The sequence below is a fragment of the Polypterus senegalus genome, chromosome 17 (assembly GCF_016835505.1).
Source record: "Polypterus senegalus isolate Bchr_013 chromosome 17, ASM1683550v1, whole genome shotgun sequence".
NCBI lineage: Eukaryota > Metazoa > Chordata > Cladistia > Polypteriformes > Polypteridae > Polypterus > Polypterus senegalus.
The window spans coordinates 84,567,250-84,582,012 of NC_053170.1; the positions used below are offsets into that span (position 1 = coordinate 84,567,250).

Genomic DNA, 14,763 nt, shown 5'->3' on the forward strand with positions numbered 1-14,763 from the left:
ATTAGTTCAAGTACTGCAATACCTCGAATAAAGGAGGACTACAACTAAATTTCTGTAAAGTTTAAAAATACAGATGCTGGAAAAATTGGCTGATCACAAAAACAAAATTGCCATTCACTGATTGACTCTTTCGTAGTGAAAATCAGCGAACTTAGACTGGTGGCTGATCAATCGGAGCATCATTGGTATATATGCTTGAGGCAGTGGTGTATGGCTACTTAATGTGTTCTAGTCTATACGGGATTACTTGTCTTTTTTCCCCATAGATCTCTATTTCTTGACCCAGTCAGCTCTGTCTTGCATTATAAAAAGTGAAATATTGGTTAACCAGTATTGATTATTTCATAAGTTCATGAATCGATTCTGCTTCAGCTCCATAGCTTACAAGCCTTTGGTCAGGAAAACAAGGCTATAGAAGTTGCTCTTGCTATGACAAAACGTTTCAGCCAATCAGTGGAAACATGGAAGATGAGTCTTCAAATTCTCATGGAGTCAAAAAGTGACAAAGTCCACAGTTTATTCCAGGAGGCCCTTGCACAAGTCACACCCAAGGTGGGCATTTATTATTGTCTTTATGGTTCATAGAAGATCAAACTGGTCACCTTGAATAAATATTGTTTAACTTAGCATAGATGTGTTTTTGTGGCTGGGGATAGTTTGTGGTTATTAAAATGAACATACAATCAGTTGTATAATACATATATACATTGTCAAAACTGCTGAATCCAATTCAGAATCACAGGGGAAGCAGAGCCAACCTTGCAGCACTTGGTGGAAGCCTGCAAACATACCACTCCACAGGGTGCCGTTCCATCATAGAACACAGAGACACACTTTCTCATGCTGGAGCCACATTATAATACAGAATTGTAAACTAATTCTTAAGCATGATAAAGGGTGTGCAATTGGAACTGCACATTTTACTCTGCTCTTTTCTGCTAATAACAACATGTTGTATTCCTTGTTCATGGTCTGTGGCTCACTTCAGATCCCCATATTAATATGAAATGTATTGAAATACTAAAAGTAAGATTTGTGGATGCTTTTGTGTGCACTTCTCCAGAATTGCTCACATTGGCAAATGAATTGTATATGCTACTATTGGTCTTATATTGAATTGAAATGAGTAGATGAATACATTTAAAATATTAAATTTTTTTCTGTTTTGCAGGAAAGTTTACCACTTTGGATTTTAAAGGCAGAGTGGACTGAAGCGAATCAGAGTTCTGAAGAGATCGAAGCCTTTTTTGCGGTAATACTTTGAATTTTGTATTCTTTTTAGCAAGTGTTACAACAAATTAGAAAATGGTATAATATTCATGTGCATTTAGGGACTTAGCTGTTTTAAAAATTAGAACATTTAAAATTTTTGTTTATTGGTTTAATGAAATAGACAGATCACATTTTTGTTTTAAATATTTTTATAACAATGATCCATATAAAAAATTAAGTTATTATAGAATCGAATTACATGTATTAGTAGAGCACGTAAAATACATGTTTTTAACAGCATTCTACAGTATGCTTTAGTTACGTTTGTGGTTGCTAAAATAGCTTTCATAGACACCAAATTTCAAGTCAAGTAATGCAAAAATTGCATTTTGTGCTTTTGATGGTTTTTGGTTGTATGGGATTTATTGGTAATTGTAGTTCATATTATTTTTGAAACATATTTCTGAAAGATCTACCAATGAAGAGGTAAAATTTATGTTGAGGTCACAAGATAAAATTACTGGCTGAAATGGGTCATGATAGATAGCAGGGTATGGTGTCACTTTGCCTATAACTTACAGTGTTAAAGAAATATCAAGTTATTATTGTATGCTGATAATTCAGCCATGAGGTTGTTTTTAGTGTAACATAAATACTAAGTATTTTTTTATTTGGTGTTTCTGTGAAAGCCTAGAGCCACATTTTCCTTTTCAATTCATGCCTAGATAAGTTACATTTTGCTTTCCTTGCTGACATTTTTAATTTTTATGGTTACAAAGATTAACTTTCATTGTACAGATATAAAGAACCGGTGAAGTGAGTTGGGGTTGCAGAGATTTGCGCAACCCACAGATGAATCCGTACATAATTGCAGACATGCAAATGCATATAACATGAAATTCAGACAGTTTGTAGCCACATCATCACAGAAAATTGCCAAACCAGACACTGCTGTTCTTTCGTAGATATATATGTATTTATTGTAAAGAAAGTATGAAGTGATGACCATCTTCGTAATATCATGTAAATTTCTTTTGTTGAAAATATTTAAAATGCATATGTGATTTACCTTTATTCCTCAAGAAAGCCTAAGTGTGAAATAGATCTCTGAACAACAATAGGCTTTAAAGTGCCATGTGTGTTCTTAGCCAGCCAATTATAGATTGTAGAAACTTAAATATGTTGTTTTGTGTATTTTGTTGATATGAATTTTACTGTTTTATCCTTTGTGTCATATTTGTAAACAGAAGGGCGTCCTCTTCTTGGTTCCGGCCGTGTCTATTGCTTTGAAGGAAAGATATTTAGACTGGTCTTTTAAGACTGGAGGAATCAAAAAAGCCAGGAAGACTTTTGCGAGGTAAATGTGCTTCCGTTTGTACTTGCAGTGTGGTTTGTGTTTTGAAACATAGTGAATGATTGATTTAATGGACTAATGGGAGAGAAAGGAATTTCCAATAATGCAAATTGTGTATTAAACTGCACAATTTTATTTCAAATGCACTAATGTGTCCTCTGATGATAATTTGTATTGGCACCATTTAATTTTGTGTCAACATTACAACAGCTTACAGAAGGATTACTGCAAAAATATCTTATGTTTTTTATAGTTGATAGGGTTTAAGCTGCTTTAAGCTGAGGTATAGTGAATAGGAAAATAAATTCAAGGTATGTCAGATTTTTAGTGTCATCTAGTGGGGAGGTCAAACATCCATTGAATGTTTGGGTGGGACATTTATGTGCTTACATTTTTTAGTAAAGGAAAGAATTCTGTAATCACAAATCATAGATGTCAATTAGAGGTAGGCAGACATGAGTGTCAGAGCAGCATTGGGCCCATTCATGCACACACCCACATTAGAATTAAGAGTTAAACTGACTTCCACATCTTAGAGAGTATTGGAGCAAAAATGGAGTACACAAGGGATAATGATTTTAAACCCTAAATGCCAGATTCATGAGACAGGTTAGCTAATCACTGTTACACCATGCTGTTCTGTTCATCTTGAAAAGCACAATTATTACACAGTACTACACTTTAATGAAAAAAGAAAAGATTTCTTGTGCTATATATATATATATATATATATATATATATATATATATATATATATATATATATATATATATATATATATATATATATATATATATATATATATATAACTTTATAAACAGTGTTTATTTAGTTTATACTTTATATACAGTGCCAATTAAAAGTATGGACACATCTACTCTTAACTCTTACTTTTTCTTTATTTTATACATTTTAGAGTATTAGTGAAGACATCATAACTATGCAGTAACACAAATGGAATTTAGTAAAGAGAGAGGTGTTCATTCATAAAGATCTTAACTTTAGATTCTTCAACATAGTCGTGCTTTACCTTGATGACAGGCTTGCGTACCCTTTTGATTCTTTCAACCGTCCTCATGAAGCTTTCCAGCAGGAGTGAAGGAGTTCTCAAATATGTCAAGTACTTGTTGGATGCTCTTCCTCCACTCTGTAGTCCAACTCCTACCAGACCATCTTTATTTTGTTTATTTGGGCTGTGGAGGCTGGGTCATGTGCTGTAGCACTCCATCATTTGACATTATTGCCACAAATCTCTCTTGCATAGTGTTGAGTCATTGCAGGTAATGCAAATAGTGTAGGGCATCACTGCAGAATATTGGGGTTGATGACCAGTTTTGGCTTGTCTTGAACTCTACGGAAATTGCTGATGCAGTCACCATCAAAGAACTGCCGTACCATCACATCTTCTCCCCTGTGTTTCACAGTGGGAAGCACACATGCAGACATAATACATTCTCTTGCTCTAAGTCTCATAGACACGATGGGTGGAATCATAAAACTCAAATTTAGACTCATCACATTATACAAATGATTTCAACCTGTCTGATATCCCATGCCTCCCTCTATTTCTTGGCATAAATCAGTTTCTTCTTTGTCTCCTTCAGTAGTGGTTTCTTTGGTGCAATTCCACCATCAAGACCAGATTCATGCATCACTGTACGGATTAAGTTTACAATTTATCTTTGTCATAAAACAAATTCAATCAGTTGTATCCAAAATTAAGACTGAAAAATCACTTGTCAGTTAGTGTGCATATTTACACAAATACACAAATTAAACTCTTCAAAGGTTAAAGGTTACAATGTTCGCTTATGTCTACTGACATAAAAAATTTGGAAATACCAGAAAATGTTCAGGCAATTTGAAATTTGGTAATTGAGATCTTTTTTTTGGCAGCAGTTAGAAGTTATAGAACATTTTTTTTTTTTTGTACACTGCTGTTATATATATATATATATATATATATATATATATATATATATATATATATATATATATATATATATATATAATATATATATATAAATATATAGATATAGTGATTAGGAGGAGCATATTTACAATAGCAGCTATATGTTTTTCTATTTATGTTAGTCCACCATTTATTGTTTAAATTTAAAGAATGCTGAAAATGTAATATTTTGAAACAGCAATTATGTAGTACAATATTCTAAGCTTTTGGTGGGCAACCGGTTCCTGCGATTATCCAGTAAGTACATTTATGCTACAAAGTATAGGTCTACATCAAATCCTATCAATTGTGTTGTCTGCATAGAATCACAAAAGAAAGGATGAAGATGCAGATCAAAATATTCCTTTTTGTGAGTATGTAGGGATCTGAGTCGTACTGCCATAGTAGCTTTGCAGATGGTAGTGTAAACTTTCTATTGAATGATGCCCTACATGCCGCAAAATGAGTGTCATTTAAAAACAAATGTACATACAGTGGGTTAGAAATGATTCACACACCCTCTCTTACTACTACTTAGAACGTGTTGTTACAACTGAATCTTACATTTAAACAGTATTTTTTTGGTTAAAAAAACATGATTCACATTTTGATGGGTCATAATCACTTTTATTATAATAAAAATGTTGATGGATCTAGTGCAATAGTAAAATGTCTAGTTAAATAAGCTGGGGGTTTTAGATGAAGTTTTTTTTTTAAAAAACTTTGAAGAAACCAATCAAATTACTATTATTTTTTTCCAGATTGCATGAATGTCGCCCTCTGTCCCTTGAGTTTTTCAGACGAATGCTTCAGATTGAAAAAGAGCAGGTGAGGACTAAGTTAGAATCCTCTGGTGCAAACTGTCAGTCATATATTGGACAGTATGATTTGTAAACATTACCTGGCTCCTTGAATCCTGTCACTGTGTAAAATCAGTGGAATTGTCTAAGTACCTAGCTCAGTGACTACAATTGGTTAAAGTTACAGTAAGTGGAATGGTAATTGGAGATAGGTTTAGGCACAGCTATTGGTATAGATCTGGAAAAAATATAACTTGTCATTTACAGGAGAAATGCAAAATGGAAAACATTAGAGAATGCTATGAGAGGGCATTACGAGAATTTGGAGCTGATGAGGAAGGTAAGAATCCTAAACATTTACATTGTTCACGGCAGAATAATCAGCAGGGACTTGACTGTTTTAGCTAGCTGTTTATTAAAAGTACTTAAGCAATTATTTGTGAGTATAATTTTTAATAATCTTCTAGAATTTTTAAATTATTGCTGATAGTAAGCCGAGGAGTTGTACAGAAGAATAAAAAGTAAATAGTGTTTTTTTTTTTTTTTGCATTGATTTTAAGCAGAGCAGTAACAATTAACACGCTATGTATGACTGTATGTAAAAAATATGATACTTGTAAGTTATTAGAAACTGAATTGTTAAAGTAAAGAAAACTGTCCTCTGCTAATTAGCAACAGAAAATTAAGATAAAGAGCTGAGGTGGAATACTTTTGATTTTTTCTTTTTTTTTTTTGAGATGTAACTTATATCTACTAAATAATGACTTGCAGTACAGTAACTATGATGCTTATTGAAAACAGCCCTCCACTGGGGATTTAGATGTGCTGCTACTGCATTTCAGTTCATTCGCTCTACACTCTGTTACATAAACAGTACCAAGAGTAAAATGTTAACAAGACAGGAGACTTGGTTATTAATACTTCTACATATGCTTATTCATGTTTTTGGGAAGGTCTTGGTGTTTTATTATAGATAATAGAAGAAGCAAACTGTTTAAATGAAATTGATGTTTCATTACCAAATGTGTGAAAATGAAAAAACTACCAATAGTAATGTTTTGAGACTGGAACGGAGTTCCACTAGGCCAAGAAGATGTTTTGCATGTACAGACTGTTGTGATAATATTTGCTTTTATTTTTTTTTATATCTATATAAACCCCTTCTCTTAAGAACTATGGCTGGATTACATTAAAGAAGAGTTGAGTCACCATCAAGGAAACCCAGAGAACTGTGGGAAGATATACTGGCGTGCAATGCAGACTCTGCAAGGAGAACAGGTGGAGAGCTTTGTCTCCAAGCACACACTGCTACAGACAGGACACTCATAGGGGTGCTCAGTAAACTTGCTGTTTTCATTTAGGTCAACTTTTCACATTTTTTGATATGAAGAGAGGACTATGTACATTACTATTATTTAGAATAAAGACATCGTATTTTGTTTTGAATTTAAGAATTTTCACTTATGAAAAGCAGCTCCTGTTTCATTCTGAAGTGGCAAGTGGGGGAATGTGTCTCTGCGAGATCTTTCTTTAAAATGTAGGCTCAGTCAAATACTAAGGAACACATCTTGTCATGGACAGTGCCTTTCAATGTCCTGTGTAAATAATTTTTTAGTTTGTGGGTACTGGTTTTCAAAATTAGGCTATAAAATAATGGATAAACTGAATGACTACAGAATAATCTCTGTGAGATGCCCCTAACTTTACATGATAGGTTAAAGGTATGCATAAATTATACCAGTACAAGCAAACATGTTCAGGTTTAGCATTTCTGTGAGAAGGTTACTGTAATCTCCGAAATACAAAATGAGACAATGTCTTAATATCTGCCTGTCCATATGTGTGCTACCAATATAGCTGATTAGTATTTTCGGTCAAATATTATTTCTGTATTTTGGAAACTACATTTGGTCAGTTGATGTTTTGGAAATCTTAGTTTGTTTTCTTTCTTTGCTACTGTTTTATATTTTATATCCTATATTATGTTGCTTGTGAGTTGGCCTGTATGCCTTTTGAGTGATGTAATTGACAAACATGATCATAGCTGCCAGTGTGCCAACAGTACACATTTGCGGTGTTGTAACTGCACTTTTCATAGTTTTCTAATTATTTATGTTGTTGAGCTACATCTCCATATGCTACTTACCTCCTGGTAAAATAGATCAAACCTCTCCCATGAACCCCAGTGTTTTCTTTCAGGTTGTTAAGAATTGTTAAGAAGGGTTAGAAGGCTTTTTGTGAGTGTAGCATAATGCATGTAGTTTTGGCTCATCAGTTAAATATTTTACCAAGGCTTACCAAATCAGAGCAGTGAAATAAGTTCTGTTAAGAATTATTGCGTGCACTCTTTAAAATACAGTACAAAGCAGCCCACTGTGTTTTTATGGTTGCTCTTCTGATGTCTCATAATTCATTGTCAGGTTCCCTGTGAAATGTAATACCATTACTAAATTAGAGGTTAAGAAGGGGATGAAGATTTAAGCAGTAAGGAATTGGTAATAAATCCAGTTGTACTTTTCAATATGGATGAAAAAAATGACTTGGGGATAGTGACTTCTCCAACAACTGAAACTGATGGTGTTACTGTATCTTTTGACTTCACTCTGTATATTGTAAGGCCACATTACTGTTATTTAATAATGCAGAAACTATTTGGTGAGAACAGAGTAGAATAACAGGGAGCTACTTTGTACAGAACCACAGCTGTTATCTAATCTTTTATATCTGCGGTTGGCTGGATTGGCACAATAGAGTAACAACAAAAGTTATGGCTGCCAAATGTCTGAAATATATACTGTTTGGCCAGCTCCCAAGAAGGTCTGGAGGATGCTGTTTGTAATCAAAAGAAAAAATCTGAGGAGGTTACTCCATGTTTAAAGTTTAGTTATTTAAAGCAATGCATTTGGCTAGGATTACCATCACTCCTATCTTGTATGTCATCTTAAAGCTTATGTAGGTTAGCTATACCCTACATGTTAAATGAAACTACAGCAGTTGGAGGAAAACGGTTTATTAACATAATTGTTTGTATCAGTTGTCTTTTTTTTTTTTACCCTTTTTTGCCTGAGCAATGTTTTGAATTAGCTACCCAGCACCATAAGCAGAGCCAATCATGTGCAAATAGAAAGTAGTTCACACCCATTGATTTCATGAACACTTCCTTATGTTATGCATTAAACAATGCATACAGGGTTAATGAACAGCATTAGTATATTTAATCAGATTCCTAAGTTGTTTTAGAAGAAAACAAAAATAGTTAAGCAGTTGTCATAAATGGTAGACCAGAGCATCACCTATTGTACAAAGTCACATAAGCAGCCTGGCTTAAAAAATTATTTGCTCATACAAAATATAGCATTTTTAACAACTACAAAAAAGAAATGAAAATATTTTGAATTAATAAATTAGGTTGGCAACAGAACAGACACATCTAAAAGCTTTCCCCATCTTCAAGTGTTAAAAATAATGTTATTAACTACAGTGTTGCACCATTTACATTAGGAAATAAGACTGCTATAGAAGGATGAATTTAACAGAAACCACCTGCTACAAGCCCCACTACATCTTCCACTTGGTGGGGTTTAGAGGATAGCTGCAAGGCCCGCTCAGAGGTCACTAAGGGCACTTATCACAACGAGGCCTTCATCCCTCTCTGTATAGCAGCTTTGTAAGTGTGAAGTCACACTTCTTTTTTTTTTATTTATGAGTTTTCTTGTTAAAGTTTCCAGATCCCATTCTATTGCTGTCTCTTTAAACACAATCTTGGGTCTTCTGTTTTGTAGCATCATATTGGTTGATTAGATCCGATGTCGACAAAGTGTACTCTTCTGCCAGCCAGTGGTTCGTTTTCTGTTGTCATATGGCTTTGAATGGTGTCCTTTCAGGGAAAAGACAACAATCTTACTGATTGTTGGAAAATAGCAAGGCCTGTTATAAAATAAGGTCTACCTATAATATTTCAAGTTGTTGTTTTGGTAAACTGGAGTGGTACCTGTAATGGCACATGTCCTCCCCTTGCAGAAGAGCTACTGCCTTAGTATAATGTAAGTTACAATGATGACTAGGGCTGCTGTGAGAGCCACGATGACAAACTGGTGGACAGTGATGACATTTTCCAAAGCGTGGATTCGTTCCTCCATAGCGTTGGTGTGCACATAATCGTAGATGGAAGCCCCTATGCTCCACACAGCCCAGACAGCATCCACCACTGCCTTCATGGTATGCACGTGGTCAGCCTCCTCACTGTGTAAGGAGAATAAACATTAATGTTAACAATTTAGGTTTTACTTTAAACTCCTGTCCAACTACTAATTGCTGAATCCATTTTATCAAAGTTTAGGGACTTTGATGCCCACGTCTCTTAGAGCAGCACCAGAGATATACAACATGCATGACCTCTAAATGAAGTGTCAATCCACAGCAAGGCACACTAACATGCATGCCTACATTTAACTCATACCTAGATTAACCAAATTCTTTTTTTCCACCCAATGCGGGTGTCTAGTCACTCTAGTTACACTAGTCCAGTTCAATTGAGCTTGCATTATCAAAGCATTTTATGATATAAATACAAGAATACTACCTATCTATATAGAACCTATTTAATTCAGTTTAGTGTCAAAGGTGGAAGCCTCACTGCTATAGGCATAAGGCAGGAACCAACTCTGGACATGGCACTTTTCCATTGCAGGGTGTTAGATAGATAGATACTTTATTAATCCCAAGGGGAAATTCATATATGCCAGCAGCAGCATACATAAAGAACAATATTAAATTAAAGAGTGATAACAATGCAGGTATAACAGACAATAACTTTGTATAATGCCCATATCCACCCACTCGCCACTTTTACAGGGCCAGTTGAAAGTCAATAACAACAGTAATTTTTTTCTATAGAAAATTTTCATACACTAGATGTGCCTCATCAAAGAAATAAGTGCAAAATAAAATAAGGCAAGATTAAAAATGAATAAGAATAATATATATATGGGTTGTTCAAATATAAAACAAGAATTTATGAGTTTATTTATTGAATACTAGGGGACTTTGCTTGCCCACCCCCCGGCCTGCGCTGCACGTCAACCACTACGTGCCTCTGCTGCCCCATTATGTGGATTTCACTTTCACCAAACAACAAATCTTTTAATTCTCATGGATACACCTCTTCATTGAGAAGAAACACTACTTTTCCCTGCTGGCAACACGAATTAGATGATCTACAAGTCTCCGACTTGAAGTTTAAATCTGAACACTATATATTCAATCTCTTTTTGCTGTTCCGTTATTTCATCCAGTAGTAATTTCCATTTGTTTGCGTTAATGCGATCTCTCTGGGAAAAAGTCTTGTCCCAGAATTTTTTTATTATAATAGAGAGACAGTCAAACAATGTGTACACTATTTTTGTATAAAGTCTCCTGCCACTTCAACACACTTGTTCCAGCGCTCAGGAAGCTTCATAATCCCACAAGAGAAGAAGTATTTTGACTGCATGTTGACCCATTCTTGCACAGCATCAATATCCTCATCATCCGACTTGAATTTCTTCCCTCCTACAAATTCCTTAAGTCGGCTGAAGAGATGATAGTCACCCTCTGAATGACTTGCCCCAATCATACACTCCAGACTGAGACAGACATTCATCTCCAAACTGATTTTTAAGTCTTGAATAAATCTGAGATGGAATGACTTATTCATTTGTCAAAAATTGAATAATAATGCGCTGTGCAACACTACTGTGTACCTCCTGCTCCGACATGTTGATTACAACTGACAGGAAGAGGGGAAAGAGCAGCTAGCATTACTAACGATAAGTTCATATATGCGTGTGTTTGTCCAATGAGTCAGGTCTACCTTGCACTCTATAAAAATAGAGTATGAAAAGTCCTGTTTAAAACTGAATGCCCTTTGTGATATGTCTTTATAGTAGAGGCAAGGGCAAAGGTCAGATGGCCAGGAGGACAATAAAAGGAAAATAAATAAATAAAAAACCAATCTCCAGATTAGCTGGACATAAAGTTCCAAGGCCAAAAGACAACCACTGCTGGGCATTCTACCTAACAAAACGGAACTTTTAAGTTTTTCCTTATTACCTTACAACATAACTTGCATATTTTTGGAATATTGAAGAAAACCTTGTGCAACCTTAATAAGAAGATGCAAATAATACACAGCCAGTGACTGGTCTGGACTTTGGACCAAGTCTTTTTGAAGCTGTGAGGCAGGAGTGTTAACCATTACTCCAAAGTTAGCAGAGCTTCTGTTTTCATTTGACCTTGACTTCAGCTGGACTAACTGCAGGGTGCTGTATTGTGCGTGTTTGTTTACCCATAAGCCATCACAAACGTGTTGTATTGTGCCAGCGTCTATTTGCTGCTTTTAACGTGTAATTTTCAAAATGCATTTACGTTAGGATTTCCCCTGTACATTAGCTTCTGTGGACATTAAATGGGGGCTGCATAGAACTTGTACACTGTACTTGAGTGAATGGTGTAAACATCTAATGGTAATATATACTAAAATTTCACATTATTCCAACTTGTTTCAGTTGAACAGAATATGTTTACCTGTAAAATTGTGATTTGCAGTGGCCATCAATGAAAAGCAAAGAAAAGATGAAATTGATCTAATGCAGGAATGTTTTCCTCATGGACAATAATTGTGCATATCATGTTCCAAAGTAATTGTGGTGGGCTGGCACCCTGCCCGGGGTTTGTTTCCTGCCTTGCACCCTGTGTTGGCTGGGATTGGCTCCAGCAGACCCCTGTGACCCTGTAGTTGGGATATAGTGGGTTGGATAATGGATGGATGGATGGATGTTCCAAAGTCAGCAGTTCCAGTGACCTAATAATATTACTTAAATTTGAAAGAAGCCTTTACCCAAGGAGACGTAACATTTGAGTACTTTTGATACACCCAGATAACCAACAGCACTATAACAGGCAGGGCCAGATTAAGACCTTTACAGGCCCTAAGCACTAAAAAGATGTTGGTGCCCCATATATAATTCAAAATATAAACAATAAAAACTAAAATTTTATTTTTTTAAATAAAACTTGCAGTAAAATGGAAAATGTTTATTTTTGTGTAATTCCAATTTATATTTGAAATGTTTTCTCTTTTCTAATTGCAAAGTCTTTGATCAGATCCTCAAAACACATCTGCTTATATACTTCGAGATAAGGCGTCCAGCCAGTCTCTATTATTACTATTTTATTATTCTATATAGATATATGTATGTAAATGTTCATCCAATGTGGGAGTCCTGTTTTTTGGAGCCTGGTTCAGTCGCTCCATTTGCAGTTTTGGACCATATGTTCCATAGTAAATCTGGACATTGAAAATACTTGTGGTTACCCCCTTCCCTTAATGCCCTAAGCACGTACTTAATTTGCTTAATGCTTAAAGCAGCCCTGATAACGATAAGTTGAATAACACAGGTGGTTTCGAAGTAGGACTGAACCATTGTTTTGTGAATCTGGCCGGAAAGAAAACCCGCAGCTACTGTGCTACCCCTGTACTTAACTTGGGAAACCACTATTAGGGGGCTACTATGCACCAGTATAAGCTGAGAAGGAAACCACCCTGGTTGGGAATCTTCCATCACCTGGAATGGTCACACACTTAACATGCGACTCTTTGTAATATGGAGAGTTGTGCACACACGGGGCGAAGACAGGCAAGCTTAACGCGGATCAGGTCGAGAATCGAACCATATAAATAAATAATGCAATAAAGCCAACCACGCTGCTTCCACAATGGAATGAAAGATAACGGTTTTTACAGTAGGATGTAAAACAGTGACTAAAATGATCAAAGTTCAAAGTTGTATTGTTCATGGCGTATCGAGGCCACATACTGTATCATCTCACAAATGTGTATTTTTTTTTTCAATAAATTCAGACATTATGACAACAGGAGAAAAGTATGCGTTCAGTGATATTTTAAGTGCGCAAAGTTAAGGTTTTTTTTTTCTATAAACAACATATTCTTTTCGAAATGCACTGATTGTCGGCGCCCCAAGCATCGACGTCATCAATGTGCGTCGAATTCGCCACCACCAGCCCAGTCCCACCCCCTTTATCCACTTAAGTCGGTCCGGTTCGGTCTAGTCCACTCTGCCTTCCTAGGTGCGTTTTCAATTGAGCGGTAGTCTATTTCGGAGCTGCCACAGTTTCTCCGTAAGACATGACATGTACACGGAGGACCCCGCGTACCTGACTCTGCGCTGTCCGCGGTTTCGCCTTACCTGCACAAGACACGTCCTCCTCTTCCTCCTCCTGCTGCTCCTGCCTTGGCAACCTCACATGTGACAGAAGCGCGCCGCTCAGCGTAAGAGACAGTTGCCAAAGTCGCCGTTTGTGCGCTCGGAACGACACCGCTTCCCCCTTCTTCCTCGACTTCAAAATGTGCTTTATTGGCAACGAAAAGCAACAGACAGGACTCGCAGAAATTTGACGAAGACGACTTCCTTTAATATTTACTATGGGATCCTCGCAGGGCACTGGCAAGGACCACCACAATTATTGACCTAAATTGTGACAAGTGCTTCAGTCGCATGCATCCGCGATGGGGCGGTGTGGTCTAAAAACTCCATCAGGTCTCCACCTCGTTTTTTCTGTTTTAATTTTGAGCGAGACACTAAATTGTCTTTCCCCATCAATTATAAAAGTTGCATAGCGACGCGGAGGGTCCTGCTCCCACCTCACGTATCGATTCATCGTAGGCTTGAATTTCACAACCAGACATTCTAGTTGGTGTGGAGTTTTTATGGTGTACTCGTCTCCCCAAAGTTCTGCAGGTTAGGTTGTTACTATAATTTTTTATTAGTGTTTATTAATATTTAGCTGATGTATTTATCTGAGGAAACTTACAACATCTGAGATACACTTAGTTTCATTTTTTCCAACAGGCAATTAAAGTGACTTGCTCAAGGTCTCAGTGTAAGTAGCAGGATTTGAACCCAAAGCCTTATCCACTATGCCATACACACTGCCTAAGGTTTAATTTGTAATAAGCAGATTTGATAATACCGTGTAATTTTAAATTGGCCCAGTGTCGGAGTGAATGTGGGTGGGCTCTGAGGTGTGCTGAGGGTGCCTGCCTAGGGCTGTAACTTACCTTGTACCCAGCCAATACCCGGAGTGGATTCTGCACCTTGCAACCCATATTTGGATTAAGCAGATTTGAAAATGTCATGTTGTTGTTATACACTGATCAGTCCTAGCATTAAAACAACTGCTTAAATATTGTGTAGGTACCCTTTGTGCCGCCAAAACATCTGTGACCTGTCAAGGCTTGGACTCCTCAAGACCCCTGAATGTGTCCTATGGTATCAGGAACCAAAACATTAGTGGTATATCATTTGAGTTCTGTAAGTGGCAAGGTGGGTCCCTTCCATGAATTGGAGTTGTTTTTCCAGCAGATCTTATAGATGCTCAATCAGACT

The 14,763-nt window shown here is 36.3% G+C and overlaps 1 protein-coding gene and 1 long non-coding RNA gene across 3 annotated transcripts in view; one reads left to right on the forward strand and one right to left on the reverse strand.

Annotated features, from left to right (window-relative positions):
• The window catches only part of utp6 (UTP6 small subunit processome component), a 32,136-nt gene extending 24,430 nt beyond the window's left edge, over nucleotides 1-7,706 (forward strand). For both annotated transcript variants that reach the window (XM_039739453.1, XM_039739454.1), the window contains 6 exons: nucleotides 373-552; nucleotides 1,172-1,252; nucleotides 2,460-2,569; nucleotides 5,279-5,345; nucleotides 5,585-5,657; nucleotides 6,489-7,706. In XM_039739453.1, the coding sequence (XP_039595387.1) occupies nucleotides 373-552; nucleotides 1,172-1,252; nucleotides 2,460-2,569; nucleotides 5,279-5,345; nucleotides 5,585-5,657; nucleotides 6,489-6,646 (669 nt within the window). In that variant the 3' untranslated portion in view covers nucleotides 6,647-7,706. The remainder of the gene's footprint in view (nucleotides 1-372; nucleotides 553-1,171; nucleotides 1,253-2,459; nucleotides 2,570-5,278; nucleotides 5,346-5,584; nucleotides 5,658-6,488) is intronic.
• Nucleotides 7,707-8,356: 650 nt separating this feature from the next.
• Nucleotides 8,357-14,198, reverse strand: LOC120517253. Its single transcript, XR_005631002.1, has 2 exons — nucleotides 13,564-14,198; nucleotides 8,357-9,559 (listed from the first exon to the last, which is right to left on the reverse strand). It is a non-coding gene; the product is annotated as an uncharacterized LOC120517253 (long non-coding RNA).
• Nucleotides 14,199-14,763: the final 565 nt, after the last annotated feature.